The 27,554-nt window shown below is 35.8% G+C and overlaps 1 protein-coding gene across 1 annotated transcript in view; it reads right to left on the bottom strand.

Moving 5' to 3' along the window:
* GREB1 (growth regulating estrogen receptor binding 1) overlaps window positions 1-27,554 on the bottom strand; it is a gene marked incomplete at its 3' end in the record, with an annotated part of 57,028 nt that overhangs the window by 16,879 nt on the left and 12,595 nt on the right. Inside the window, exons 4-21 of the mRNA XM_082758453.1 lie at window positions 25,600-25,782; window positions 25,156-25,299; window positions 23,710-23,835; window positions 21,579-21,701; window positions 20,657-20,794; window positions 20,200-20,385; window positions 19,408-19,758; window positions 18,595-18,723; window positions 17,008-17,133; window positions 16,346-16,543; window positions 16,083-16,263; window positions 14,147-14,339; window positions 13,380-13,516; window positions 11,703-12,042; window positions 10,112-10,227; window positions 9,193-9,392; window positions 7,372-7,461; window positions 5,397-6,007 (exon numbers count right to left, since the gene is read on the bottom strand). Coding sequence (XP_082614579.1) covers window positions 5,397-6,007; window positions 7,372-7,461; window positions 9,193-9,392; window positions 10,112-10,227; window positions 11,703-12,042; window positions 13,380-13,516; window positions 14,147-14,339; window positions 16,083-16,263; window positions 16,346-16,543; window positions 17,008-17,133; window positions 18,595-18,723; window positions 19,408-19,758; window positions 20,200-20,385; window positions 20,657-20,794; window positions 21,579-21,701; window positions 23,710-23,835; window positions 25,156-25,299; window positions 25,600-25,782 — 3,572 coding nt within the window. The remainder of the gene's footprint in view (window positions 1-5,396; window positions 6,008-7,371; window positions 7,462-9,192; window positions 9,393-10,111; window positions 10,228-11,702; window positions 12,043-13,379; window positions 13,517-14,146; window positions 14,340-16,082; window positions 16,264-16,345; window positions 16,544-17,007; window positions 17,134-18,594; window positions 18,724-19,407; window positions 19,759-20,199; window positions 20,386-20,656; window positions 20,795-21,578; window positions 21,702-23,709; window positions 23,836-25,155; window positions 25,300-25,599; window positions 25,783-27,554) is intronic.

The following is a 27,554-nucleotide window of genomic DNA, read 5'->3' as shown; positions in this document are numbered from 1 at the left end:
GCCATTCTCACAGGAGAATACAGAGTGAGGTTAACATGTAGACCACTATGGCACATTCTCCTGCTGGAACTGTCTGATTTTGGACTACATCTACATTACTACTGAATTGAAAGTCCAGCTTTCACTGCCATTACTTCTAGGACACGTCAGAAGCATATGGCGTTGAATTATTAAAAATAGTATTGTATTTAATATTTTCCATGATTTTTTTTATTTTTTAATTTTTAATTTAAGGCTTTGCAGATGAAGCAAGAGCAAGTAAGCATTTATTTTGTCAAAGTTCACTGTCTGTTGCCCTTAATAAATCAGATTGCACATGAAACATTTTTTTGCCAACGGTGGAAAAGGGTCCCCTGTTCCCTGCTGAGGGTTAAATAAGTCTTTCAGGTGCACTTGGTAGACCTTGCAAGAGCACACAACCCCATGTTATCCAGGGGTAACACATTAAAAAACACGACTGAATAGCGGAAATTAGGGCATGGGCTATACTCGGCCCACAGACCAGATGTTTCTAACTCCCAGTCTAGGTTTTCATGCAAAATCCCTTAAGACTGATGAGATTCTTTCTACTGACCTTGGAATAAGGCTCTAGGGTTCACTGGGATGGATATTTATTGATAAAGCAGACAAAGAACATTTTATCTTCCCACATCTGAGGAAAACTTGATCATAATTTGTTCTGTTAGAAAATGATTTCTACGTTTTTTCTCACATCAGAGTTTACCTTTATGTGCCATTATGAACATACTCTTTTTAAGTGCCTCCCACCATCCTTTCATTAAACACTGGGTGGCCTGACAGATTAAGAGCTCCTTAATTTTGAACAAATGAGAGACGAATTGTCAAAAGCACACAGCCGTAATTCCTAATTTTTTTGAAGTATATATTTAGAATTGTCAACAGATCAACAGGCTGAAAACCTTACTTCTCCCCTTCAGTAACTGTTTAAAACTTACTCTGTACATGTATTTTTCCTTTCCCTCATGAAACAGGTTTTCACCAATGGTTTTCAACAATGTATCTGGGGTCAGCAGGCTACCTCTAAGTGGTATTTGGATGAAAGGTGTCAATTGACTCAAATTTACAAAGCTGTAGGGTCACAAATTGGAAATGTTGAAAACCACAGAACTAAAATACTACTCCCAAACCAGGAAACTAAAACGTCTGCACTTTTGATATTCTGTGCATCACATCTCATTATCTGTCACATAAAAACTGACTAAGACAATACTGTGAGCTTTATGGACTGTTAGATATTTGCAGCACTGTATGAAAAATACTGGTGGGAACAAGCAAATATCTCTCATTTTCAGGATCTTTTTTTGTTAGCAGAAAGCTTAGGCTGAACACATGACAACATTCATATTTTGACTCCACTCAGTTGCACATTTACCTGCATTTTTCTGCTGAAGAAATGAATTGCTGTAATACAGAACACTTTTCCCAGTTCATTTAGAGAACAAGAAAAAATAAAAATGAATTTTTACTGACAATCAATGTTTACTCCAGAAGGGAAGAGCCGTGAACATTTGAATTCGTAGCATACCCAGATGGGTAAATGTGACTTTAAATTTAATAATATTGTTTTCTTTATGCACCATCTCTAGACAAAACAGAAATGCAAAAAGTGTCTTTGCTTGTTTGAAAATACAGAGTAGCTGTCAACAAACAGAGCTTCCAGATCTCTCTGAAGAGTTCTCATCTCATCTGTCACTCTTTTGGATCAGTTTTATGGGGCATCTGCAAAGAGATCCTGCAAGCAGGATAAGGCACTTGGGGGCCAGACATACTCAAGCAATGGAACTATTACTCTTTTGTTTCTGGCTATGTGAATTTGGAAGACAAAAGTATGATGAAGTAGACTCCAAAGAAGAAAATCACAGAAGATTAATAAACAAAAATCTCAAATCTTGAGAAAACTTATGATAGGATTGTGGGTCCTGCAAAGATTTTGTATCTTGGTTTCTATTTGTATCCTAAACAGAAGGTGTGATTTGGCCTATGAGAAACTAAGAGCATGTTTACTCTGCAGTTCTTCATTCACAAAGAGTTTTGTGAATGAAGAGCAAGAGGAAAGAATATGAATTCAAATTCTTCCTGCAGAAAATTCTAGAGATATGAAGGTCCTTTTTTTGTGTGTGTGTCAAAGACACATAGTGCCTATTTTTTTAACTTGTTCCAGGACCACTGGTAGTATTTTATTACTCTTACATGTTGATAGAAAGTACCAAATGATTTCAGTCTTCACATTTGGAGAAATGTGGCAAAGGGGAAATAATTCCATAAGGCTTTTCTGTTTTAATTTCCAGGCAAGATAGTTCTTCACATACCACAGCAGTGGTTTTCAGACTGTGGTCTGCAAACCAGTAGTGATTCATAGAAAATATGCTGATGGTCCACAGACAGCTGGTCAAATGGTGCTGGCTCTTCTCCTTGTTTCCACTTGCTATGTTCTGCTAGAAGACAGCTAACAAAAGATATATTAAATATTTCCCTAATACTTTTATTACATTAGAAGAATGGCATATAAGCCCATTGTAATAAGGTTTTAATAAGAGTAGAGGAAATTCTAAACGTATCTAAGTTTTTAGCGAGATCAAAACTTGAAGATCCTCTTTTTCAGGATTTATCTACAGCTTATAATGCAGAAACTCCAAGCACTCAGTAAGGATTCAATATAACAAACTTGCTTTCAATTTGAAGCTACGAAAAACAAAATATTGGAATGATACAGCAGAAAGCCTACAACATCATTTCATTCCAAAGGATCCACTCAGACCATAACTTAACTTCTAAGCCCACTGTTTTATTAGTATTTTAAATGATGTCAGGAGGCACCTTTCAGGATAAGAATCACTTGTGTTTGAGAATTTAATCATCTGTGTGGATAGATGAAAAGTAGCCTTATGATAGAACATTTTGACCAGTCCAGAGGGTAAAATGTCTCTGTGAAGGGTAAGCGTACTTTACTACCAATTGCCCTGACAGTGAGAAATGTAATTTTGTTTCACTAATATGTCTAATTTTCTTCATGTGTTTATTTCATATTTTTTTCATTCTAACCAACAAATTGCTTCCTGATTTGAATTTTAATAAAGTAATTGCTGTCTAATAAAAAAATAACTACTTCCTAATTTTTTAAAAAGAACTTTAATGCTTTGGTTGAGATGTTATCAATCCTCCAATAGGTACTATCTAATAATTGCCTTTTATTAAGATGCCACAGTTTTCTGCCTATATCTCTTCATGCATTAATCATGAGTCCATGTAACATGATAGTACTATCGATCACACATGAGCAAAACTTATATCAGTAAGGAAAATTCCCCAAAAGAGAAGGGACATTCTTATTTTTGTAAATTTTACTGTAACTACACACTAGAAGAGATCCTCTGTTGTTATACCTTAAATCAATAAACAGTCAACATACATTTACAGCTCTTTTGGGGGCTTACAGGTGTTTTTAGTACTTTGGGAGGTTAAAATACCAAAATAAGCAAAGCTGCTTTTTCCCACCTAATTAAATTAAGATATACCCCTAAACTGTGAATTGTGACATCAGTGTGTGAATTTTTTCTGTGTCAAACATCTATATTCTTCAGAAAGTACTGGAAAATATAAATTGGATATAAATGCAAAGAGCGTCTTTCAGGAACTGATCCAACTGTATGATCTAATTAACAGACTAGGAAATAACCCGTATTGTGCAAACAGCTGGAGAAGGGATGAAATTTCATGTAAAGGAAGGGATATCAAGGGTGAAATTCACTGCTGTACAAAAGGTCTATAGGAGACATATTCTGTATTTGGGAAAAAAAAAAAAAAAAAAAAAAAAAAAAAAGGTTTCACCTGGTTGCAAAAAGTGTTGATTGCCATACCCTGGTAGGGAGCCAGTGAATAAGCAAGTTGCCTGTCTCGTTATAATTAGTTAAACGGCACATATCATACGTGTTAAGCAATAAATCCTTCTCATGGATGTGTAGTATGCTTTCAGAAATTTCTGAATGACTCTTCTGAGAACCTCAGGTTTGCAATTGTGACCCCAAACCAAATGCTTTATGATCAAATGAATACTAAAGTGGTATTTACTTACCAGCAAATCTGGATATTTAAGGTGTCTCTGGAAATAGTATCTTTGTGGGTTTTGATGTGTATACATATAAAATTCTATCAAAAATTGTCACAGCCTGTGTTTTTCTTAGAGATGCAAATTGGCAATCTGTTCCAGAATGTATTCATTTTTGTGCTGCAGCTTTGTATGACATTTATTTTCTTGACCATGTAATTCCTCAGTCTTTGGCAGGCAAACACAGATAATTTAGATCAAAGGAATGGAGAGTAGTGTAAAACTTCTCATCAGAGTACTTTCTGGAATCCTTTATGCATTACAGTAACATTTGCAGGAAGTTCCAACATGGAAAGTCCATTTATGCTCTTCCTACTCTACTGAACCCTCATTTCAGATGTACAATGAAATTAAATCATTTATTAAATAGTAATATATACTTTCTTTTTGAAATGGATTGGCATGGAAGAGTGTTAACTCATTAACTATCTTTAGATGAATTATCTCGTTTGATGTTAGAATAACAGGAAACATGGGTCTTTGCCCTGTTTTGATTTATCCTTTTTGACTTCTGATGTTCACAGGATGTCTATATGTTCTCTGTAGGCATGGGGTCTCTTTCTAGCTTGGTACTCCTAGCTTCATTTCTTGGTACTCCAGCAGAACAAGAGGCACAATATTAACTTTAGCGTGTAACATGAGTTGAACTGAGAGCCACCTTGCTCAGAGATTAGAAAATTTAAAAGACAAGGAACTTCTTAGATCATTGCATGATTTCCATGCATCCTTTGAAATAAAATTTTAAAATTCTGAGTCTGCCACTCATCTTGTAAATACAGCTTTGCTAGTGAACAGACTTTCTTGCATGTGTTATTTACAACAGCTTCTATTTCTGTCTGCCACGTGGAGGAGACAGAGAAATACCTTAATTGCAGACTCTCAACTATCTTTAGATTGATCATAAGAAAGTGGTTTTGTTCAGATCTTTGATCTTTATTCAAAATGTAAATGATTATTCATCTTTAGCAAACTGAAATAATACATGCAATATATCTTCTGAGAAAACTATATTTTTAAGCATTTTAAGTGAGAGAGCCTGACAGAAAATGAACATTGCTGCAGCTTCATTGTCTTTGAACTTAGACTAACAAACAGTAAAGAGAGATTATTTTATTAGAAGGGAGTTAGGAAATAACGAAATAAAATAAAACATAAGCAACTTAATTCTTCACCAAAGATGTTTCAAGTATGAATACTAACTAGTATATTTTTTCAGAGAATAAAATTAAACAAAATAAATGAATGATAATACCTTGCTCTTATTACACACCTGTGGTGGCCCACTCAGCAGCAGCCTCCTTGGGTGAAAGGTGTCCATTCTGCCCTCATTCCTATTATTGTAGTCCATATGGGTTGGCTTGGGCACCGTCCATTGGCGGTAGTATAGAGATTGCTCCGTGCAAGTCATCATCTTACTCATAAGAGGACGAAAAGAACTTGCCCACATAACAGAATGATAAGGTAAAAGGGAAGATGATTTGGGAAGTCCACTGCTGTCCGTAGAGGTAATAATATCATAAACCAGTTTGGGCAAGAAAACTATAGGAGGCTGTTTTGATGCTTTGGTCATGGAGCATTGAGAGGTCTGTAGGATGAAGGAGTTGTGAGTAGGCGCAGAGAAGGAAGAGGAGGAGGAAAAAGGTGAAGAGGATGAGGAGGTGATGGAAACTTGGGCACTTTTTATGTTTTGTTTTGTATCCAGTTGTTCTGTTACTGGTGATAAGTGTTTGCTGACTGTTGTTTGTGCCCCCTTGTCTACCTTCTGCTTCTGCCTTTCATGGTTGTTTGTAGTTTCTTCAGTGCTGTTACTTAGGTGGGGGGATTTTGCTGTATCTCCTGCTGTTACGAAAGGAGGTGATGACTCACTGCAGAATGCTGTAACTAAAAGAAAAATTCTATTTCAATACAAGGCAACAATGTCATCTAGTCAATGTCATAGTTAAACACTGAAAAATCATTGTGATATGGTGCCTGTCAAGTAATGCAACCTCACCCCTGTTCCTGCTTTCAAATTAATCATACAGGAAGTATTAATGGGACTAGTTTGGAATATCTGTCTCAATGCAGCAACCACCTTTACAAAAACTGAATTTGCATAGGAAAGCTGTCAGTGATTGTTTTGTCCTCTTCTTCCCTCATCCATTCCCTGCTTGACTCAGGAGTTCATCAGATACCATCATCTCTCAAGACCACTATAAAATTATGTAAACTGTTGTTTAAAGGAATGCAAGAAAATAAGTACTAACAGGAGAGGAAGATTTCCTTAATCACAGGCAAATTTTGGCCACATGGACACTGTGAATTGAACAACAGCACAATTTTAAAAAAGAAAAACAAGTGGTGAGAAAGTTTATAAAAATTTCTTCAAGTTGTTTTGGTGATGGTGGGTTTGTGTGTGGGGTTTTTTTGTTTTGTTTTGTTTTGTTTTTATTTTTCTTTTGTAACAACCATTGTGTCTACAGAAAAGAAATCAGGCCAAATATGCATGTCAGCATGGTGAAAACTACAATTAGATCAAAAAGATTTTATTGTCACTGGCAAAAAACAACATGTCTTTAAAAAGCTGCATGACATCTCAACTCCTATATAGTTATGGTACAATTTATATTCTGCACTTCACTCAACTCTCCTAATATTATCGGCATAAAAAGCATGCTAATAAATTTATCTGACAAAAAGCCCTAGTAGTTCTCAACATTGGCTCATGCTTTCTATGTCAATTTGCAGATTACAAAGGAAACAAAGATTTTAAAATGATCCACCTCTAAAGAAGATTCCAAACAGTGCAAAATTAATGAGTGAACATTCTGGAGTGGGCGGGGGGGGGGAACCCACAAACAAGAGTGAGCATGGTTTTTCTCCCACAGATTCTCAAAAGATTTTTTTTTTTTTTTAATGTAAGGCATGTTTTCTTGTTCATAAATTGTCATAGCTTCAGTGAATACAGTCAGCCGTTGCAGTACTAACTCAGGACTGATACCTCGGTTTCCCACATTAAAAAAAGTGCCTGTTTTAGATACCCCAGCCTATGATTACTTTTCAAGCAACAAAACATTTTATTTCTTATAGTTCAGAAGTCTGATTCTTAAGGGTGGGTTTTTTAAGTTGTCTTTAGCGACACTATTAAAATAGGCGTTGCCAAAAGCTTGGTGATTTATGACTTTAATTCTTTCCCTAACAAGCTGAATAAAAGGTCTCTTTCATATCCTAACAATAACTTAACAGAGATAATCTTAAGGTCTTACTGGAAGCCTTTGAAGAGAGAGATGAAGATGCAGAGTCATGGGAATGAGATCTTTCTCTTTTCATAGGACTTCTCTTTTCTGAAGTAGAACCTGTTTCAGGAAAGGTAGCAGGGGAAAGTAAAAACAAAACATGATTTAAATAAGCCTGTAAGAAGTTATGGCTAATAGCCATAACTTCTATGGCTATTGAAGCAGCAAAAAGAACCCAAGTTTGTCTGGATTTTGTCCTCATCCTGACACCATTTACAATGTGAAGAGTATCTGCTTCTGCTGTGCAGTTTTGGATTAGCCTGTGGTCTGATCTAACTACGCTTAGCTGCAATAGCCTCACAAAATAAATTCTGCTGCCATTAGTTGGCAATTTCTAGGCATGTCTCAACCACATTTTATCTTTCAAACCCATGCCTTACTTTCCTCACAAATCAAGTGTCAGGGAAGCCAACTGACAATGAGCTCCACTTTGTCAGTACGTTAAGAAATTACCTCCTACCCCTTACGTTACAACTCTGTGGGCAAATTACATCTCAGCTTTTGGTAATGACAGTCTATATTTAGACAGCCACCAAGGATATTTGCTTGAGGTTCATAGCTTAGGCTTCTATGTCAAAATGCTTGTTTCTGTACAATTTTACCACAATAAACAGATACATAAGCACTGCTATAAGTCTATCTTCTTTGCTGCTCAGAATTGAGCCCTTGAGGAACATACCATAGTTAATGGACTAGGAAAATAGCCTTACAACTTAGGTACCTAATGTCAGTGCACCTTTGGCTCAGATCACATATAATCTTGGCTTTCTTCAACTAAATGGGCAGAGGTATTCATCCCACTTAAAGCAGGCTTCTATTGTAAACAGTCAGAGCATGACCATAGGTGTTTCATTTGTACATCAAAAGAATTTGTTTGATTAAAGTAAATATTTCTGTTCTGCTTGTTCTGCTCTCTTTGCTATCAATGAGTAAGAGCTCAATAAATGAACAGTAACAAGGTTTCCTCTTCATTAGTTTAAAAAAAAAAAAAAAAAAAAAAGGAAATGAAAGCAAGTAGTTTGAGATTTAACTAATTTACAGGAACTAAAATTCCTAGTTTTCCCCAGTTGCAAGGTACAACAAACAGTAAAGAAAAAATGTTAAGAAATTAATGGTATCTCATAATATCCATCAATTCCCACACAAATTAAAAAAATCCGCTTTCTGGGTAAGTCACTGGATGTTTACATATGATATGTTTTAATTGCTCTTAAAAACTGATAAACTTGCAACTCTACCATTTCAATTTGAATTCATGGACAGCACTCAGGAGTACTCAAGAAGCACTTTAAAGTTGCTACATTCAGATATTTCTTCTAGCCATGATGTTTAATTCTTTACAAACTAGAGACTATTCAGCTTGACTTTGAACAGTTCCCTTGGGAGGAATCTTCAACACTGTCAGTATGTAAGGATAGGTTAGGCGGGATCAGTGAGGGAGTTTTGGTGGAGATGTCCCTGCTGTGAAGTCACTGCTTCCCAGATGGCAAAACACAGAGAGGGAAAAAAAAAAAAAAAAAAAGAGGGAGAGAGGACAGAACCAATTAGCAGAGAAATAATACATGCAGAAGCATAACTGTGACAGATTAAAATGCCTCAGCAGCAGCACTCTGGGCAGGTAAGGGTGAGAGAACAGTGGTTCACTAAGATAAAGCAAAAGTGAGGAGCAGAGGTAACTCAGTAAAGCTAACACTGGCTAACCTTTACTGACTAGATATCACACATAATTTCATATTTTCTAATACAACTCAATTATTTTACAGCTTCTTTTATTATTACTACTAGCAATACCTTCTGTTGCTATTTCTTCATCTTCGTTATCAGTGCTGCTTAGTTTCTCTGGGTCACTTTCTAACACATCGTTCATAACTGCTTTCTCTGTGTGAACTTCTGAGCTCACAAAGTATGCTGCCAAACCAAGTTCTTGCTCCAAGGTTGTCCTTACCAAAGAAGATGAATTTATTAAACGTAGGTCACAGTATCTCAGTGATCTGGAGAGAAACAGATATGGTAATATGAAAACTCACTGTAATCTACTTTATTTCTTTTCCAGATGCAGCCAAAGTGAAATTTTTTTAATGATATACTTAAACTATGGATGAGATAGAGCACAGTATATCTTTGGTGCTTAATAGGTTTACCACTATGGTGTGCACAGTTTTATTTTCTTAATCCAGTTAAGCAGCTTAACTTAATGTTCAGTGCACTGAACATTAACATCAGCACAAGAAAAAGAGTATCATTTGGGTTTTAAGCCTAATACACAGAATGGGATTCAATTGAACATAAAAAACCATGTAGTGCTATTTTGGTGGCCCCAGGACATCCTGTCTGCCTCCCAGCTTCAACTCCAGAAGGTGTGGATCTCTTCACATGTCCTGTAGCACATATGCCAGCATCCTGCAGAGGTCTCATCTACCTTTTGGTGTCTGAAGTAGCTATAGATTTTTATTTTTTTTTAATATATCCTTACTCTCTCTTGTATAGTGGGACAACTCTCCTACCACTTTTAAGTTATTTGTATCTTTCTATAAGCAGGGGATTATTATTAATAATAAGCTTCTTGTATTTGTGATATAAAAATGGAAAAGCAATATCTTGACACTGAAATCTGCTTTCATCTCCCACGAGCATTTAAACAGTTAATTTTTAAACATTTGGAAAGCAATGGATAAAAAACTTCCACTGAGAAAATACCAGATCTTCTTACCGTGGCAAAGACTCCCCCTGTGGATCCATACCACTAAATATTAATATACAAGGCAAACCCTCCAACTCCAAATATGTCTGTGGCCTCCAATCTACATCTTCAATTTTCTGCCAGACCTGCATAAAATATGCTGTTGGACATACTGATATGGCACAGATAAAAATACATTTTATCATTCATTATATGAATCATTTTGTACATTGATAGAAATTCCACCAAGGTAAGCCACATAGCAGAGCCAATTACAGGTAGATTTCACCGTTCCTAAAGACTTTCAGGTAGCAGTCTGACTGTTATAAGCCTGAGGAAATTGGGACAGTATGTTCTGGTCTGAAAAGTCTCGACTCCATCTGCACACTGCTGAGGCTAGAGCATACACAGATAGAGTGGATATAGTGCATGAGATGATGAGGATGAGCTTTGGGAGACAGAAGAAAACAGAGACTTGCTTCTTATGGCAGATAAAGTATGGGTGTCTGAGCCCAAGGAGGGAAATGAGTTAGGAATGAAATCTTTTGACCTTAGAGCAATAGCTGAAAGTGTTGAACACGCATACACCACAGCCCTCACTTAATACCCTCTGAAAACTCCTGCTCTTCACCAAAGTTGTCAGTTCTGGTAACTTCATGAGAAGTTCGATAATTAGATATATGATTTGAATCTTTAGCATCAGGCTATAAAACTTTACTCACATCAGTCAGTACATTTTGCTGTGAGACTGACTTACTACAGATAAGGAATACACAGCAGGAGCAACAGTAAGACAATTCAGCTTCTATTTGTACATTTACCACTGTTGTGCATGACTGTGAAGACAAACAGGATGTGATTCAGAATTAATACTAGTTGTTTGTCTTTTTTTTCAGAAAAAAAAAAAAAAATTACAAATAGCAGTACAAGATTAGAATTAGGCCCTGGATTTCTAATGATTTTGTCTAACATATCACATTAGGCACAGTACAGAGTGTAATATACATTTTTGCTTTGATGATCAGATGTTGGTAATTTTATGAAGAACAAGGAAATATCAGAGGCTTTTGTTACATAGATGACCCAAGACTCTAGACCTAAAGCACATAAATGAATCCATGAAACAACACATGGTCCAGAAAACATAAAGCAAATCCTGAGCTGTGAATACCAGGGTGTTCTAGGACTCGTAGCTGGCATCACTGATCTGGTGCCTTCATGCCATCTGCTGGTGAGAAGAATAATATAAACCTCAATGGGTCACTGATTAAAATCTTTTAGAACTACACTAACTTTGTGAGAAAAGTGATAATTTTATTTGGCTGTTTTCCCTATTGTTATAAATAAAAGCAGTTCAGCTGCTTGGGAGGGTTACTGCTGGCAGCCAAGTTCTAGCTACATGAGTTAATATTCAGCTGAGTAACCAGAACACAACCAGAGTGAGGAGAGTAAAGGAATCACAGATTGTATGTCTAAAAGATAAAACTCATGCTCCTTACAGTAGTTTTGAGTTTTACAAGTAAGAATCACACTTCAGCTTACAACCATTACTCTCACCGATAAAGTCTCCCCACCTACCCATCTAATGAAGCTTCCCAGTATATTTCCTTCTGTAAGTTACCTTTAGTTGCTCCACAAAGTGCTTCCCTATTGTGATTCCAGAATTAGGATTTCCCAAGATTATTTCAAAGTTATCTTCAAGGGCTAGTCTTTCCCTTACATTATACAGACGTTCATATGCCACTGCAGCCAGCGGGGTACATGGAATTCTCAACACTACCATGAGGCCATGACCACTAGGACATTGTCTTGAAGAGTTTATTAGGTTTTGGGTGATTTCCAGAGTTTCAACTGAGGTGTAATTCTTCATCTGAGAAAGACCACACACTGCCATCATAGCTGCAGAGTAGTGTTGTATGAGGACAAAAGTCCTTATCACTGCACTGTGTAATCTGGGAAACCTGAAATAAATGGCGAATTAAATAGTGAAGTATTAAAGACTAGAGTGAAAAAGCTAATGTTCTCCAAAATATAGTAAACTTAAGATTTCCTCCTGTAAAGAATCCTTCATATTTACTGTACAACAGACTCTCACCAAAGTGCAGTTTGATAGTTCTTGCAATGCATCATTACACAATCAGAACTGATGTTGTCTCTCTATTTCTCAGTACAGATTTAATAAGCAAAGAGTTCAGTAATGTTACATCACTTCAAGTAACCAATACTTTACTGCTGTTACAAAATTTATTACAGAATATTTGCTGATGCACTCAGTAATACCATCAATCAAAATCAAGGCATTTGTCAACAAGAACAGTATTCTTCATGATATGTTATCTTTAGGTGTTTTTTTCTCTTGTTTTCTTACTAAAGCCCCAAACTTGTTTCCAATAGATTCAATATATAGGCAACGTTCAATGAGCACTCCATGCTTCCCAGCCCAGGTACACCCTGTCTCAATCCCCATTCTACAGTAGGGAGAAACATGGATATGTAAGAGCTTCCTGTGCTCTGGTTTTTACAGAAAGGAAACCTGAGTGTGCAGTACAAAGAGAAACTATGGCTTGCTCAGAAATGCACCTCATGTGTGTGATCAGAGCTCCACAGCACCTGGTAGCAAGCCCCATAAGTTGTGTGGACATGCTCAGTCTGTCAGTTACCAATATGAATTCACAAGATTCTACTTGTCCTGACTTATTTTTGTTATAGATCCCAAAGAGTTTATCCACAGTTGCATGCATTCATGTGCAGTGATTCTAGACTTGTCTTGCAAGGACCAAGGAAACTTAACTGTTGGTGTATTTTCAAACTGTGATGATGCTCAGAAGATTTTTACCACTGACTTAAGTGTATCAAACATAGTGATATACGTCCTTCTCTTTTTGGTCCTTTTATGCAGTATACACAAATAATACAACAAAATTAGCCAGGGTCAGCAAGTGATAATACTGGACAAAAGTGAGAATGTGTTTGAATTTATTATAATAATCTGATAATGTAATTTCAGCTTATTGTAATATAGAAGTAGCTACTGGTCCCATCCAAGTACACACATTAAAACAGGCTGAACAATGTGCATGTTCATGGTAGGGGGCAGCCTAGACTAGTTAGATTACACACCAAATGTGCAAAAAAAGATTAAAGAAAATATGAACAAGTGAAATACCCTTGTATACAGAGTTGATTTGTGGAACAGTGAGAAAAAAGAAAAAAAAAAAAGGTTTCTAGCTAGTAACTCAAGACACTAGAAAAATACGCTTCCTAAATTTCCTGCATTAGACCAAGAAGTGTACTGTACCTCTTTCCCAAAGCCATGACCATTGCTTCAAAAGAGCTGTCATACCGAAGCAGTGGAATACTATGGCCAGATAGAGTGGATTCAATGAATTCTGACAGTCCAAAGTATTTCTTGTTCTCATGGTATAAATCTACACCCTAAAACAAAGGAAGCAATACCAATTTAAAGCTAGCAAATATTAATGTACAATTGAATCACTGTTATCTGATATATTTGCAGTCACATTCTCCAACAAGCATACATACACTCAGATGCATACTAAAACAAAGAGAGAAAGAATCAACTAATTTTTTTGAAAGGAAAGAAGTTTGACTTCATTTTTCCCTGTTTCTTTTTCTCTCTACTCTCTCCCCATATATACATAAGCACAGACAGAAGATCTATGCAGGTTAAATATGCACACATATCCAGAAAATTCATGTACCTACATTTCAGATGTTGATGATTTTCAGGTGCTTTCTATTTATGTAGCTCAAAGACTTTTAGCAAAGCTACTACAGTTAATAGGAGATATAAAAGGAATAATAATAATAATAATATAAAAAAAAAAGCAAGAAATGATAGAATAAGCAATGGTTAAAAAAAAAAAAAAAAAAAAGTCACAGACTAAATAAACAAAAAAAAGAAAAAAGAAAAAAGAAAAAAGATGCCATGCAAACTTCATTCTTGTCCACAAAAATCATAGGGCCTCCAAAGTTCTACCAAGTATATAAATGTAAAATAACTTATGAAAAGCTTGCAAAAGCATCTCAAAGCATCCATCTTACATTGCTGTATGAAGAAGGCCAGTGGATCTCATTGTAAGGGCTGATATGAGTATGCTGTGTCTGGAGCGCATAGGGGAAGGAAGTCACATGGAGTGTCACAATATTTGGTGCCTCTTTCACCTCCCTGCAGTTCAACAGTCTATCGACAAGTCCTGTAGACAGTTCTGTTTGAGGATAAAGGCTATGCATAGCACTGCAAAAAAGAAATCCAAAATCCAAAATTCTCCAAAGTGATTGGCACAAGGGAATATTTGGGTCCATGGGATAGCTTTAACCTGGATGTGAAATTGAAGTTAAACATATACAAGGAACTTAGGACTCTATTCTTTACCCTGCTTTTGTTGTATAGAAGGATGGGAAAAGAAATGCAAATTTTCAGTGCACCTGAAAATTTCCATAGGACTGGTTAACTCCCTAGCTAGCAAATTACCAGTTTCTTACAACCACCAGAATATGAAAGAGAAAGGATGAAAGAAAGCTGACGTTATGGCAGTTACAAATAATCACATAGTCCTCTACTAAATTTGGCCAGATTGTTAGAATTGCCCCTGAGACAATATAATTCTTGCCTACAAAATCAAGATAGAAAATGACAGACTGTAAGTCAGTACAACAGAAAGACAGAGGGAAGCTACCTGTGACAGATCTATTGTTAGGGCAAATGCTGGTATCATAGAACACCTACAGTCAATTCATTGCTCCAGAGTAAGACTTCAGTCCAAATTCATGCTATTTAATTTTTGGCATTTACTTGCAGTGACCAAGTTACAATCCTAGTCAGTGCAAGCTCCTGTTATCAACACATAGAGATAAGTAATTCCAGGAATTTGTTGTTTCCACCCAAGACCTATGCCAGCTTTCAGAAATGCCCATGTCTCTGTTGGGTCTATGTGGGCAATCCCAGGCAGTTAAACTCCTCTTTTAGGCACCTTATTTAACTAACTGACTTCAGTTAGGGGGCATGAATCCTGCTGTACATAATAATCGCTTCAATATTTGCCACTTACATGTCTTTTTTAGATAAAAAAAAAAATATATCAGAGGTTAGTAGCAATACGGGTACATCTCTATCCCTCAGGGATGTTATATGCCTTAAGGGCCATTGTTCAAGTTCCTAAGATATAGAGGAGTTGAACATTAAACCCTCACATATGCAAAAATACAGGTTTGATGAAAACACTGGTTCTTAACCAGTGTGAAAGTCAAGGTCTTGTCATCTCATTCACAAGCAAAATTCAAAGGCTTTTTGTTTCAGAAACACTATGATGTTTGCAATGTTGGAACATGCTGGTGTTTCTGGAATTCAGCACATTCTCCAACTTCCCCAGTGCCTCAGGAGATACAAAGCAAAAGCAGCCCATCTTCTCAACAGGCAGACTGCTAAGAAGGCAAAGAAACAATGAGCTATACAAGTGAACTGACAGGGAATTTGGTAAACATTGAACAGAAATCTCCCTGCTCCCTTGAGACATTTACCTGAAATCATGTACATGCAGAAACATTCAATTCCTACAAAGTTAAAAAAAAAAAAAAAAAAATAAGCCGCTGTGTTGGCTCACTAGCTGCCTAGTCACTGTGGAGGGTGTTTGCATGTTCTACAGTCCGGAGGACTCTGACAGAGGATAATGAATTCTGTGTACTTTCACAGGAAGCTTTCCTTTGAACAAACGAAAACCAGCCAGAAAAACGATAGCTGTGGCTGAAAGAAGATAAGAATGGTGAGCCAAGATAGCTGAAATGTTCCACTGGAGCATAATATTACAAGCAGAACAAAAATAAGTCATGAAGAACCTTAGAAGAAAACACAGTTATTCAACGCATGGGAAGAGAAAGTTAGCAGAAAGTTGCAAAGAGAGATGAAGGAAGACATAAATCATAAATCTGATCTTGAGAGCTAATGCAAACAATAATTTTTCTGAAGTTGCAGTTTTCTTACCTCATTAGATCCCAGTGTGCGTGATCATGGATTAAGACAAACAGCGTGTGTGGATTCTGCATAGAGTTTTGTAAAAAGACTTTGAACTTAATCTGGGCGTCTGCATCTAGTTTCATAACATACTGTTCTACCCTCTGCTTTGTAAGATGCTCCTTTTCTAATCCAAGTTCTAATAAAATACCTAAAGAAATGGAACAAACATCAGTATTTCCAGATACAAATATTTTTAATGGTTTTACTGTAAATCCAAATAAAATAAGCACCTGAGTGCCAGAGATGAAACAAAGTCTGCTGATAAGTCACTTCAGAGGGTGGAACACAAATCAAGAAATCAATTTTCTCGAAGGAACCCAAATCAAGATTTTGAGTGCTGGAGTCAGCAATTGAGCAAATATGAGACAGCAGTTTCTGAGCCACTGCTAGCTGGAATGGACGAATCTGATGCCGTTCAATCTCATAACCTGGAAAATGACAAAATTCTGTTTAGATATACATGCAAAGTCTAATTGAATGCAAAATCTTAGAGACTGGTGAATAATAATTGAGCTATACTTTAAGATACTTTGCTTATGAGTCTGAGTTCCAATTTATGAAAATCTATATGGAAAATTAAAAGAAATCTTGCTGCACTGGGGCATTTTGGCCCTGTAAATCCCTTAAATATTGAAGAGCTGAAACTGAACTTGTGCAACAGCATTCTGCTACCACAGAAGTAAGACTTAGAGCTTCAGGGAGTACAGTATCTGATGAAATGAAGCAGAGCATCCATCAAGTGTAAACCTGCATATCCCAAGATGTAAGTTCCTGATCACCACAGAACAGAATTTTTCAAGAGTCTAGGACTCTGCCCAGAAGTATCTACCTGCACACCTAAAGACCTGCTTTCAAGTACCCGACTGTTAACTGTTTAGAAGGTATTTCTTACTTGTACACACAGCTGCTCCAGTTCCATTCAGTGCTGTTGATTTATTCACTGAAGCAGACAGCGATGAAGAGATGTGCCCTTGGTTTTCCTGATAAAACTTCTCCAGCAAAAGATCAATGTCACCCTCTATCAAATTGAAAGTATAGTGGTATAAACATCCAGGTTAATAACAGCTGCATTTCATACTGACTTTTTTTGTAGGTCTTAAAGAGCTTTATATATGCTAGGTAGTTGTCATGCTCTTAGCTTATTGGCTACTTTTTACAGGAAGCCTCATCTTTTTTCTATTGTATAAATATTAATAAAATGTATATCAGGCCAGGGAATGACAGATCAGCTATGCAGACCTCTGCCTAGGACATTTATAGAAGATATCAGAAAACTAGCTCCAAGGCTCTGATCTAAATCAGCAACAACAAAGACTTCAAAGACTTTAAAGTGACTTAGTTTATGTCCTGACCATTGTGCTGCAGTGTTTGCTAATAAGGATTATGAGAAGCATTTGAAAATCTGGTGCAGAGCATAAATATTACTACATCTTTAACATTTTTGAGAGAGAAGAAAAATCCCTATAAAGCTGAAAGATAAATGAGAGTTTTACTGAACTAAGCATATCTGCAAACACATCCTATTCTATCCAGCAGGGACGCTGCTTACAGATGATAGCTGTGCAGAAAATACAGTGTGCCTGTTCGGAGATTTTAGTATTTTCTCAGCAGCTGAAAAGATTTTTGAATATGTCTGAAGCAGGGCTTAGAATGGCAGGGTCTGCCCTGTGAAGTGCAACCCAATGGATGTGGATGTTCATTTATTTGTTCTGCTCAAACAAGTAAAAATCTCTGCAAAAGAGATTCTGAGAACCGTACCTTGAAGATACTGGGAACAGAGGCATGATGGTTCTAGAAAAACAGGTTTCTCTTTAGTGACTAGTCAAAATACCATGACTTATCCATAAGTGTTCTTGCCTTCTGCGTACAGATTTACTGGTGTGATATGCATGGAGAAGGGGACTGTGACATGCCTTTTACACAGACAAGCATGCTGCATTTGCTCTAGTTGTGTGATGTAATTACACTTTCCATGTGGCTCAATCTATTCCTAGATAATCCTGTTTGTAGTAATCCTCAGTATGCTCAGTTAAAAAATGATCCAGTAACCCTGGCTCTCCAAAATTTTCTTTTCTTTACCATGCATTAAAATCAAGCTCACAGTATGGTAAGTTCAAGGAACAAAATTTTCCTTCAATGAAATAATTCTTTCTACCATGGTCTAAACGAATTATGTGCTTTTGGCAGAAGAATCTATATCCGTTCACATGGATATAGACTTGCATGTTTTGTGAATGGATGTGCATACTTAAGTGTAATATGTTCAGTTACTTACTGACGTATTTTAATGAAACTAAGGGATTTTAGAAACTGACACTTTTAGGAGGAACTTCAATTCAAATATACTTTCACAACTTTGTCCTGTATATTTTATTCATTTCTAATAGTATCTTGCCAGTGGAAAAGTAGTATAGCTATTTTCACTTACTCAAAATATTCAGGGACTTGGAAACATGCCTGTTTGTAGCATATTATGTACCTGGGCAAAGGGTGCTAAAGAAGGACCCCAGAGTTTCTACTTTCCCTGTGACCAGCTGATAGTTAACTTCTTTTTGGTAGTCTGAAGGAGTAAGCATGCCCTCAGACAGGATTCTTGCCTGATACTTTCCTAAAAGAAAAAAAAAAAAAAAAAAGAAAAAAAAAGAAAAAAAGTCATTTTGAAAGCACTTCAATCTAAAGTAAAAATGTTCTAAGTCATAATAAACCCCAGCTAAATGAATCTTCCCCCCATAAAAGTGGCAGAGATCAATCTTTTTTTTTTTTCCTACACACTTATGCACCATCCATCTGTCAGATAGATTCATACTTTATAATTCTATGTTTGTTTTCCATTTTAGGGGGTACTTGTTGACACAGTATACAAAAAGAGCATGCAAATAGTCAAAGATATTAATGAATCTTTGTATGGCTATTCAAGTAATTTATCAGCATAGCCCTCAACAGGTTGTTGAAGGCAATAAAGTTGAAAGACTGTATTTTAGAAGCTAAGAAAGTGTTCAGGCCTCCACTCACAGTAGTATCCCAGTCACACAGAGCAGGAGAGCTTGACACAGTGTGTGTGCTGGTAACTTGCCATAATTTGTAGTAATGCCGTCTCAGATGCCTTGGTAAGAACACAGATAATTCATAGAGAATGTGATCACTGTGGAAGAAACCCAATTGTGCTTCTTGATCTTGGGTTCAAACCCATTACTCTGGGTTCAGTGCTCTGGTTTGCTGGGGCAGCTTACAGAAACTCCTCACCGCATTGAATGATTCAGTTTTGCCTGGAGATACACCCTTGGGATCTCACCTGTTATCACAATGCAGGAATCAATGGCTCGATTTCTACTAGCACATATGATCACCACGTAGTTTGTCTTTATTAATTTTCCTTCAATGAGCAGCTTAAACATTTCTGAAAGCCCTTCAGCCAGAGAGTAGCTGCACTCAATGATGTGGACGCTGTCATTACAGGAGCTAGCTGCCAGACCTGCCAGCCAGGGAAGCTGGGCTGAGGTCACTGGTGCAATCTGGCTGGGCACTTGAGGAAAGGTCTGTGGAATTGCCTGTTGGTACTGCCGGATTTCAGATAGGTGAGATTCCCGCCACGAACGCATGAATATTTGTTCCAAATCTTCAATCAGAGGGACCTGGTCTGAGGCTAAAAAAAATTAAGAGGAAAGTGTTCATATTACAAAACAAATGAACAAAGCTGTAGAGTTAAAAACATTTGTTTTTCAAAATAAGTATTTTTTTTAGAGATGGTCATGTTTCAGGTTTATGCAAGCATGCCTACTGACATTGGAAGATGCAAACCATTTCTTTCATTTTGGAGTGTTGTTGTGAGGCTCAAGTAAAACTGCCTTAATTGGAACCTGGCTATTAGAAATATTTAAGTGGTTAAGTACTGCCTGAGTCAGCATAATACTACTTCTAAACCATGGACTGTATGCAAGAACAATTAATTACAGTTGGTTTACTTTTTATTTTTAATTGCTGAAGTCCCAAATTATAGGAAAAGATGAACTTTTTGTGGTTATATTTCAATCTGTGTCTGGTCTTCAAGAACAACAAATTATTTAGCTTTAGAAAAGAATCTTACCTAGCTGAACAAGGTAGTAGACAGTCAGCAAGAGCTGCATTTCCTCTGAAATAGGCTGTATTGTGGATGCACCATATTGTTCATATGCTCTAGATAGAGACTGTGAATTTCTATAACAGGTGTACAGCAAAGGACTCACTATCACATCATTAATGTTCCCGCAAAGATATGGGAAGTTTCCATGACCTGTGAAATGAACAATATTTGTACATATCACATTAATTTCATATTTTTGTGTGTGAATTAAACAATTCCAATAGTAGATATTTAACAAGTGAGAGATTAAGCAGTATTTGGCAGTAGGATTTATCTTTGCATCTCTTAAAAAAAAAAAAAAAATACATAAAGTCTTGTTGAGTGCTTGTTTTTTGCTTGTTTTTTTTTTGTTGTTGTTGTTGTTGTTGTTTGTTTGTTTGTTTTTTGTTTGTTTTGTATTTTTTTGTTTGTTTGTTTTTACCTTTAAAAATAACTGGCTTTGCTTTACAGATTTTCAGCAAGTTGTCAGGAACTGAGACCGGTTCTCCTGAGCCCACCATCGGAGATGAGGCTGACCCCACCAAAGCAGAATGTGGTAGAGATGATAGGCTTCCTCCATCTAAGATTGTACACATAATATTACTGGAGAAAAGTTTAATAATGATTTCCTCAAATAAAAGTTATTCAGCATCATCTTAAATCCACATTTAGTATCAGTGTTACATAATTTTGTGGTTATATCACACATTTCATGAACTGTTACTACAACCCATGCTCACTTTCTTGGAAAATGTATTGTTGTGGCCTTAAACATTGTACATGCATCCAAAGATTTTTAAATAGAAGTTTATTTATAAACCTTTTCAGCTAACAAATGCATGATATACATGATATCAATACAACATAATGATTCATGGATTCATGATATATCTAGTTTTGTAGATTCTAAATATGATTTCTTGCTATACAGGGGAAAAAGAAAAAAAAAATCTCGGTTAAGCTGTTTTGTTTCTCTGCATGTCATTTTAGTTTGTATTTAGGCTATAAAATCCAAGTAAGTGCCAAGAAGACTGTGACAGATAAGTGAAACAATGGATGATATACTGACCTAACTTATGACACTAACTTTAATTTCCCAAAGGCGTTTAGGTGTCTAAAGATAGATACAGGCATTTGTTGCAATTTATTAATAATGGCTCAATGATTGGATCCTAATGAGAGTTAAGCCTAGACACCTCAAATACATACAAACGAAGCACATAAATAATTCTGGCAATGTAGGTATTAAACAGGTTTCAAAACTGTACTGAGAATCTGTATGTATCTTTAAAATACTGCTTCTTTTCCCCCATTATTTTCTGAATAATGAAATTAACATCATCATTACCTTGGATATAGCTTACCATTTTTAATTCTGTTTGGAACTTGTGGGTTGAGCTGCAAGTTCCAAGTTTCAGTAGATGATGGAGATTCTGGTGACCAACCTTTATGGCGCTTTTTTGGAGGCCCTGAATTTGTTAACGTGCCTGAATAACAGGAACATTTCAGAAAGTATTAGAACTGAATATTCATTTGTGTGCATGATAATTCAATATGTGTCAATGGACTGTATTAAGTACTGTGGTAAACAGGGTCAACTCCATGAACATCATCATTTTTTATGGCTTTTGTTTTCCTTTTCTATCTTCTGCTTAAAGACATGGAAACTTTTTGGTTCAGAGATCTCTTAATCATCTTGGAGACTTAATCTATTTTATATCAACATTTACTCTGTACTAAGAGTAATGTACTAATGAGTAATGAGGTGTACTAAGAATACTTATTTGTATTAATACTTTGAAGTCAACTCTATGGGCATTTTGCTCCTTTTACTTCTAAGTACATGATACTGCATTTCATGTAACATTTAATAACATTTTCAATGGTTTCAGCATCGTATTAACAAAGATCAGAGTTCTTTTTAACAATTTTTCTGTTGTCAGGATTTTTATACTTGCTAGTGGTTATTGTTTTTGATTTTGACATCCTATACTAACTCCAAGTAAAAGACTTCTGTACTTTCTTCCTATCCAATTTTAGCTCCAACACCTCTGTCTGTAAAACCATAACCAACTTTCTCACAGTTTTCCTGGGAGCCATGACCACTACATTTTTGAAACTTTTTTCATTACTTTATTCAGTCTTCTTGGGCACTCCTCCAAACTCCTAGAATGATGAGTTTCCACTAATATCAAGTATTTCTAATTATTGAGGGTTGATAGTCCTTCAGGAATTGCTTGAAGGACTGAGTTATTTCTATTTATACATGTGAATATGTAAAACCCTTAACTACTTCATACTTGCAGGTCAATATCTGCTGGCCAAATGATTAGTCCCATATAAAATTCAAAATGGAGTGAGAACCTGGTACTACATATACATGTATATATATATATATTTATATTTATATATATTTATATTTACATATAAATATAAATATATATATAAAATGTTGTTGGTGTTTTTTTTTTGTTTGTTTGTTTGTTAACAATCCTTTTGCAAAGGATATTAAAGTCAAAAGTAAAGCAGAAATCTTCAGATTTAGAATAAGGTTGTTCATTTGCAGAACAGCGTATGTGCACGTTAAGGATCACTTTCTCCTTTAAACTACTACCATGTGAGGGCAGTATTTAGCCATTTGTTCTGATCATTCATTCATTTAGCTTCCTGGCATGAGGTTGTGCCAAAAGCGTAACTTCAAGATATTTAGTGTAATACAAAGTACTTTTGAAAATGCCTTACTCCTTACTACAGGACTCTCTAATATGTTGACATGTGAAGATAATCCACCTGAAATTAATTGGCAAGATCAGTTTACTGAGAACATGTTTCTGCATGCAAGAAAGAGATCAAGAACCTGAATGGGCAGAGAGAAAGAATTTGGCTGAGATACTAGCAGGGCAACTTGGGAAGATTTATTCTAAAACAGAGATATAACATGTTTCTAAGAACAGTCAAGACTAAAAAGAACTTTCTTGCTCAAACAAGTCAGTGACGTAACATACCGTTTGTGACAGAAAACAACACAAATCATGATAATAGTGATTCAATGAGGAAAAATTATTTAATTTGGAGCCAGTTGTCAAAGTAGCAAGTACATCCCAAGGTGGACTGGAACACAGAAATTACTTATGTGTGGTTACTTATAAATCTTTCTTAATTCCATGCACAAAACCTGTTAGGTGAGATTCGTGTAAACAAATGCATTATTTAAGAATCTAGAGTAATAGTCCAGTCTGTACTTCTCTAAAATGATACCCATTTGTAAGTGCAATGAAAAACTTCCAATTAAGAATCTGAACTTTAATAAAGCTACAGCTAAAATCATATCATTTTTTTTCCTGAAAATTAACATATTAAAAAAAATGGAATTGTCACAAAAGACTTGGAAGGGAAGAGTAATTTCTATTCATAGAGAAAATTGTAATCATGGTATCTATTACACACATGGAATATAGACGTTGGGGTTATTAAACAACAAATCCATACAAATACCTAGCACCGATGGTCTTGTCAAAGCAGATAGGTTATTTTTCACCAACTGTTGTTTAGGAGATTCCTTGCCATTATACACTGCGGAGCTGAATGCTGCTGTTGAAGGAATATGATCTATACCTGCAGCTGCCAATAAAATAAATGTTATATACAATAAATATTTCTAGGTCATGATCCCCAGTTAATATAATTAAATGACCATTGACTTTAACAGAGCCATCAGGATCTGCTCAGTGAATACAATGCTGAATAATGTAAAGCCACTTCTGATCTCTTACCAGATTATTGCTGTCTGACTCCTAAGTGCCTGGGTAAAATCCCAGTCTGCAATTAAATACATAATTTCCCATCCTTTAGATTCTTTGCAGGTTCACCCTAGCTCTTCCATGAAGTTTACTTAAGAATCAGCAAAGAGAGTAAAAGAGTCCAAGCTTTGTTGTTTAAAATTTACTAAAAATGCCCTCAGCTTCAACTCAAAGTTGACATCCTTCTTCCAAACATCATTTTAATTGTGCTGCCTTAAAAAAAAAGAGAGATTTTTGCAAGCCAAATATGCTTGTCATTAATGTAGTTTTTAAATATGTAACTTCTGGCAAACAAATGCCAATACTGCTATTATAAAGAGATTAATGATTTGTTCTGGAGGGGTACTGGCATTCCAGATCACAACTATTTAACTGGCTTCTGTCTCTCAGACAGAATATAACCACCAACAGCTGTGTCTCCGTTCTCATATGTGGATCTCTGTAACTGTCACAAGAGACTATTCATTATGAAGAAGCTCGGAGAGATCACTTAAGCCTCTACCATCCATCACCTTTTATTTATGTAAGGCTAATGGAAAAGTAAATGTTTCAGAAAGCATTGTTAATACAAAGAAGTTACAGATATTAATCATTACTTTATCTTTTAATATTAAAGCTGCTTTTCTTCACAGAAGAAAAGGCTCAGAAGCTTTTAAGCCAATATCCATACAATCTCAGCAATAAAGGGAATTCTAATTATAACATAAAATAGATAGACTGGAGCAAGAAAACACCTATTGCAAGAAATACCTAATCTTTGCCACTTAAAAAAAAAAAAAAAAAAAAAAAAAAAAAAAAAAAAAGGCTCTTAAAAATGTGGTTTGCTTTAGTTATGAACAAGCTTCAGAACACCTGGCTATTTTGTTATTTGCTAAACATTTATACTTAAACGTAAGGGGAAAATATGGACAGCAAGAAGCCTTGACAGCATGATTCTTTTTTTAAAAAAAATTTGAATGATACCTTTATACATATTCAATTTTCTTTATTTTATGTGGTAGTGTGCTTATTTCTTTGTCTCTCTGTTCATATAAATAAAGACAGATATGCACACACAGAATAGTAAAACTACGTAGCCCAGTAAAATAATAAAAATTAGTAAAACTACAGTTACCCAGAGAGTTTTCCTTCTAAGCGTTACCTGTTTGTTGCATCCCAGCTGTAGTATTTGGATTTGCTGCTGGGAGAGGCTCACTTGACATACTTCCAGAGAGGCCCGAACTTTCTGGCAGCTGGAACAATGTGCTCGAACAGGTGCTGGAAGAAGACTGTCGGCCTCTGAACTCTGAAGAAAAAAGGAACTTGTTATCCACTGACAACAGCGACAGTCGCTTTTCTCTGTCTATCTGATTTGATAATTTCACACATGAATTACTCAAAGGCTACAGCACTTAAACGGGAGGAACTGATGGCATCACACATGCCATCCTTGTACTAGGGTACTCAATTGCTTTTTACAGCTGCACTTTAAGGAGCCTTTCTTTCAACTGATCCATCTTAGGTTTTACACAGACGCCAGCCCCTGTGATATCTAAGCTTGGATGATGAAAACCAGAGCCCGAGTAAGACAGCTTCATTATCTTACCTGCTCCTTTCCAGCAGATTACAGATCCTTTGGTCAGAGCTCCCTGTGCATTCCTGACCAGATAATACTTTAAGTGTTTCTGTTTCTTGGGCTGAGTGGTCAGTTTAAGATTAATATGATTTGAGAATTCTGTAAAGTAGCAGAAACCCTTCTTGCCACAGCCAACACAATTGCCAGAGAAGCCTGATAAAATAAATAATACATACAATCCAATGAGACAGGTTTGTCACTATTAGTAACATCAAAACATGACTATTCTCTGGAGAAAAATAGTATTCTTTTTAATAGATTGAGCTTTTTATTAATATTATCCTCCAGAAAAAAAAAAAAAAAAAGAAAGAAAAAAAAAAAAAAAAAAGATATACCAAGGTCTCTGTGTTGCATTTCAGCTTCCAAATTGGAAATTGCAAAAACAGGGCTCCATAAATAAAATAAATAAATAAATAAATAAAAGAGAGAGAGAGGGAAAAAATAAAATAAACTATATCTCCATTTCCTCCCACCTGAAAAGAAAATCACAATTCCTACATGTAAAGCACTGCATTTCACTTATATTTTAACTTTCTTTGATAGTAAGCATGCAATTAAGTCTCAAGAAATTAAGTATATTTAATCTATTATATTTGATTAGGTATAAGTATATTTAAGTACCAAGTTTCTACTACAGATGCTTGTTTAGAGAGGAAAAATACTAATGCCTTCTAGGGCTATTGATTTAAAGTAGCTATCTCAAATTATATGGCTGGACTGTGTCAGCACTTCATAACAGTTTAAGCTACCTGTGATTATGAACAACAACAAAAAAAAAAAGTCTGTAACTTTACAGAACATGACAGAGACAGTCCTTGCACGTAAAGGAGCTTATTGTACTCAGGCTTAATGGGGCACTTCCAGGGACACTGCCATTTCCTCTCATTCTGAGGTACAAAGTTTGAGCCTCAAAGAGGAATTCATGATGGTGATGGCATTATCACCATAAATAAAGAACATTCCTTGAACAGATGATTAAGACCATCTCCCTTTTCTTCTTACCGAACTTTAGTTTTCCATTTTCTAAAGTATTGTCATAAGAAATAAGTACTGCATAAAACCAATGAAACTATCTGAAAATATTTACAACTTCCAAAGAAATCCTGTAGTGTGCAATTAGAAGATAATGCTCCCCATGAACATTTATCTCTATTCTCCACATACGCCCTGAAGCATGAAGGTTTCTTTTATTTTAATCACATCTAATGGACATCTTGATATGTTATCAAAGGAAATTGAAATTGAAAGGGTGAGTTCAGTGAATCGAAAGATAGAAAAAATAAAATAAAGGAAATCAATTTAACATAAACGATGGAGAATACCATTGGAAGTAAACAATGTAACTGCAGTACAAGCTAAATAATATGGTAGATAAAATTAAGAGCCATTTATGAGAATGATAATTTCCACTACATTTCAGGCAAATTATGTTTTCAAATTAATGGTCAGTATTTACTTTTCTTCTTAAGAAAAGTGAACTAAAATGCAAGCATAGTGCTTTGTAAACACCTGTTGCTTGCTCTATAACCAGAGTACTTTCATTAGTTTTCAAAGGGCTCAGAAGAATTCATTAAAAATCTAAGTTAATGTGGCAATTGGTCTGGTATCTATGGGAACAAGTGGATAATAAGTACTGAAAGCTGCCTATTATATCACTGATGCTACTAGGTAGGATCATAAAATCAGGACAAGTCATGACTCTGCAGAATCCTCTGTGTTGTATCAGTCAACACAAAAGCATCTGTCTAACATCACAGAACCTTCAGTTGCTTCAATAAAAGCAACAACAAAAGGAAACAAAACTAGAATGGATGTGGTAAAAGCTGTAGAGTTTGTATGTATTTTATGCAGATTAAGAAACTACTGAAAATGCTTCTGCTGGCAAATGAAAGCTTCCTGTAGATCTTCGAGGCATACTGAGCATT

This window comes from Aythya marila (assembly GCF_965140915.1).
Source record: "Aythya marila genome assembly, chromosome: 3".
Lineage (NCBI taxonomy): Eukaryota > Metazoa > Chordata > Aves > Anseriformes > Anatidae > Aythya > Aythya marila.
The sequence above is the reverse complement of the archived record's forward strand: the minus strand, read 5'-3'. Positions and strand labels throughout refer to the sequence as shown.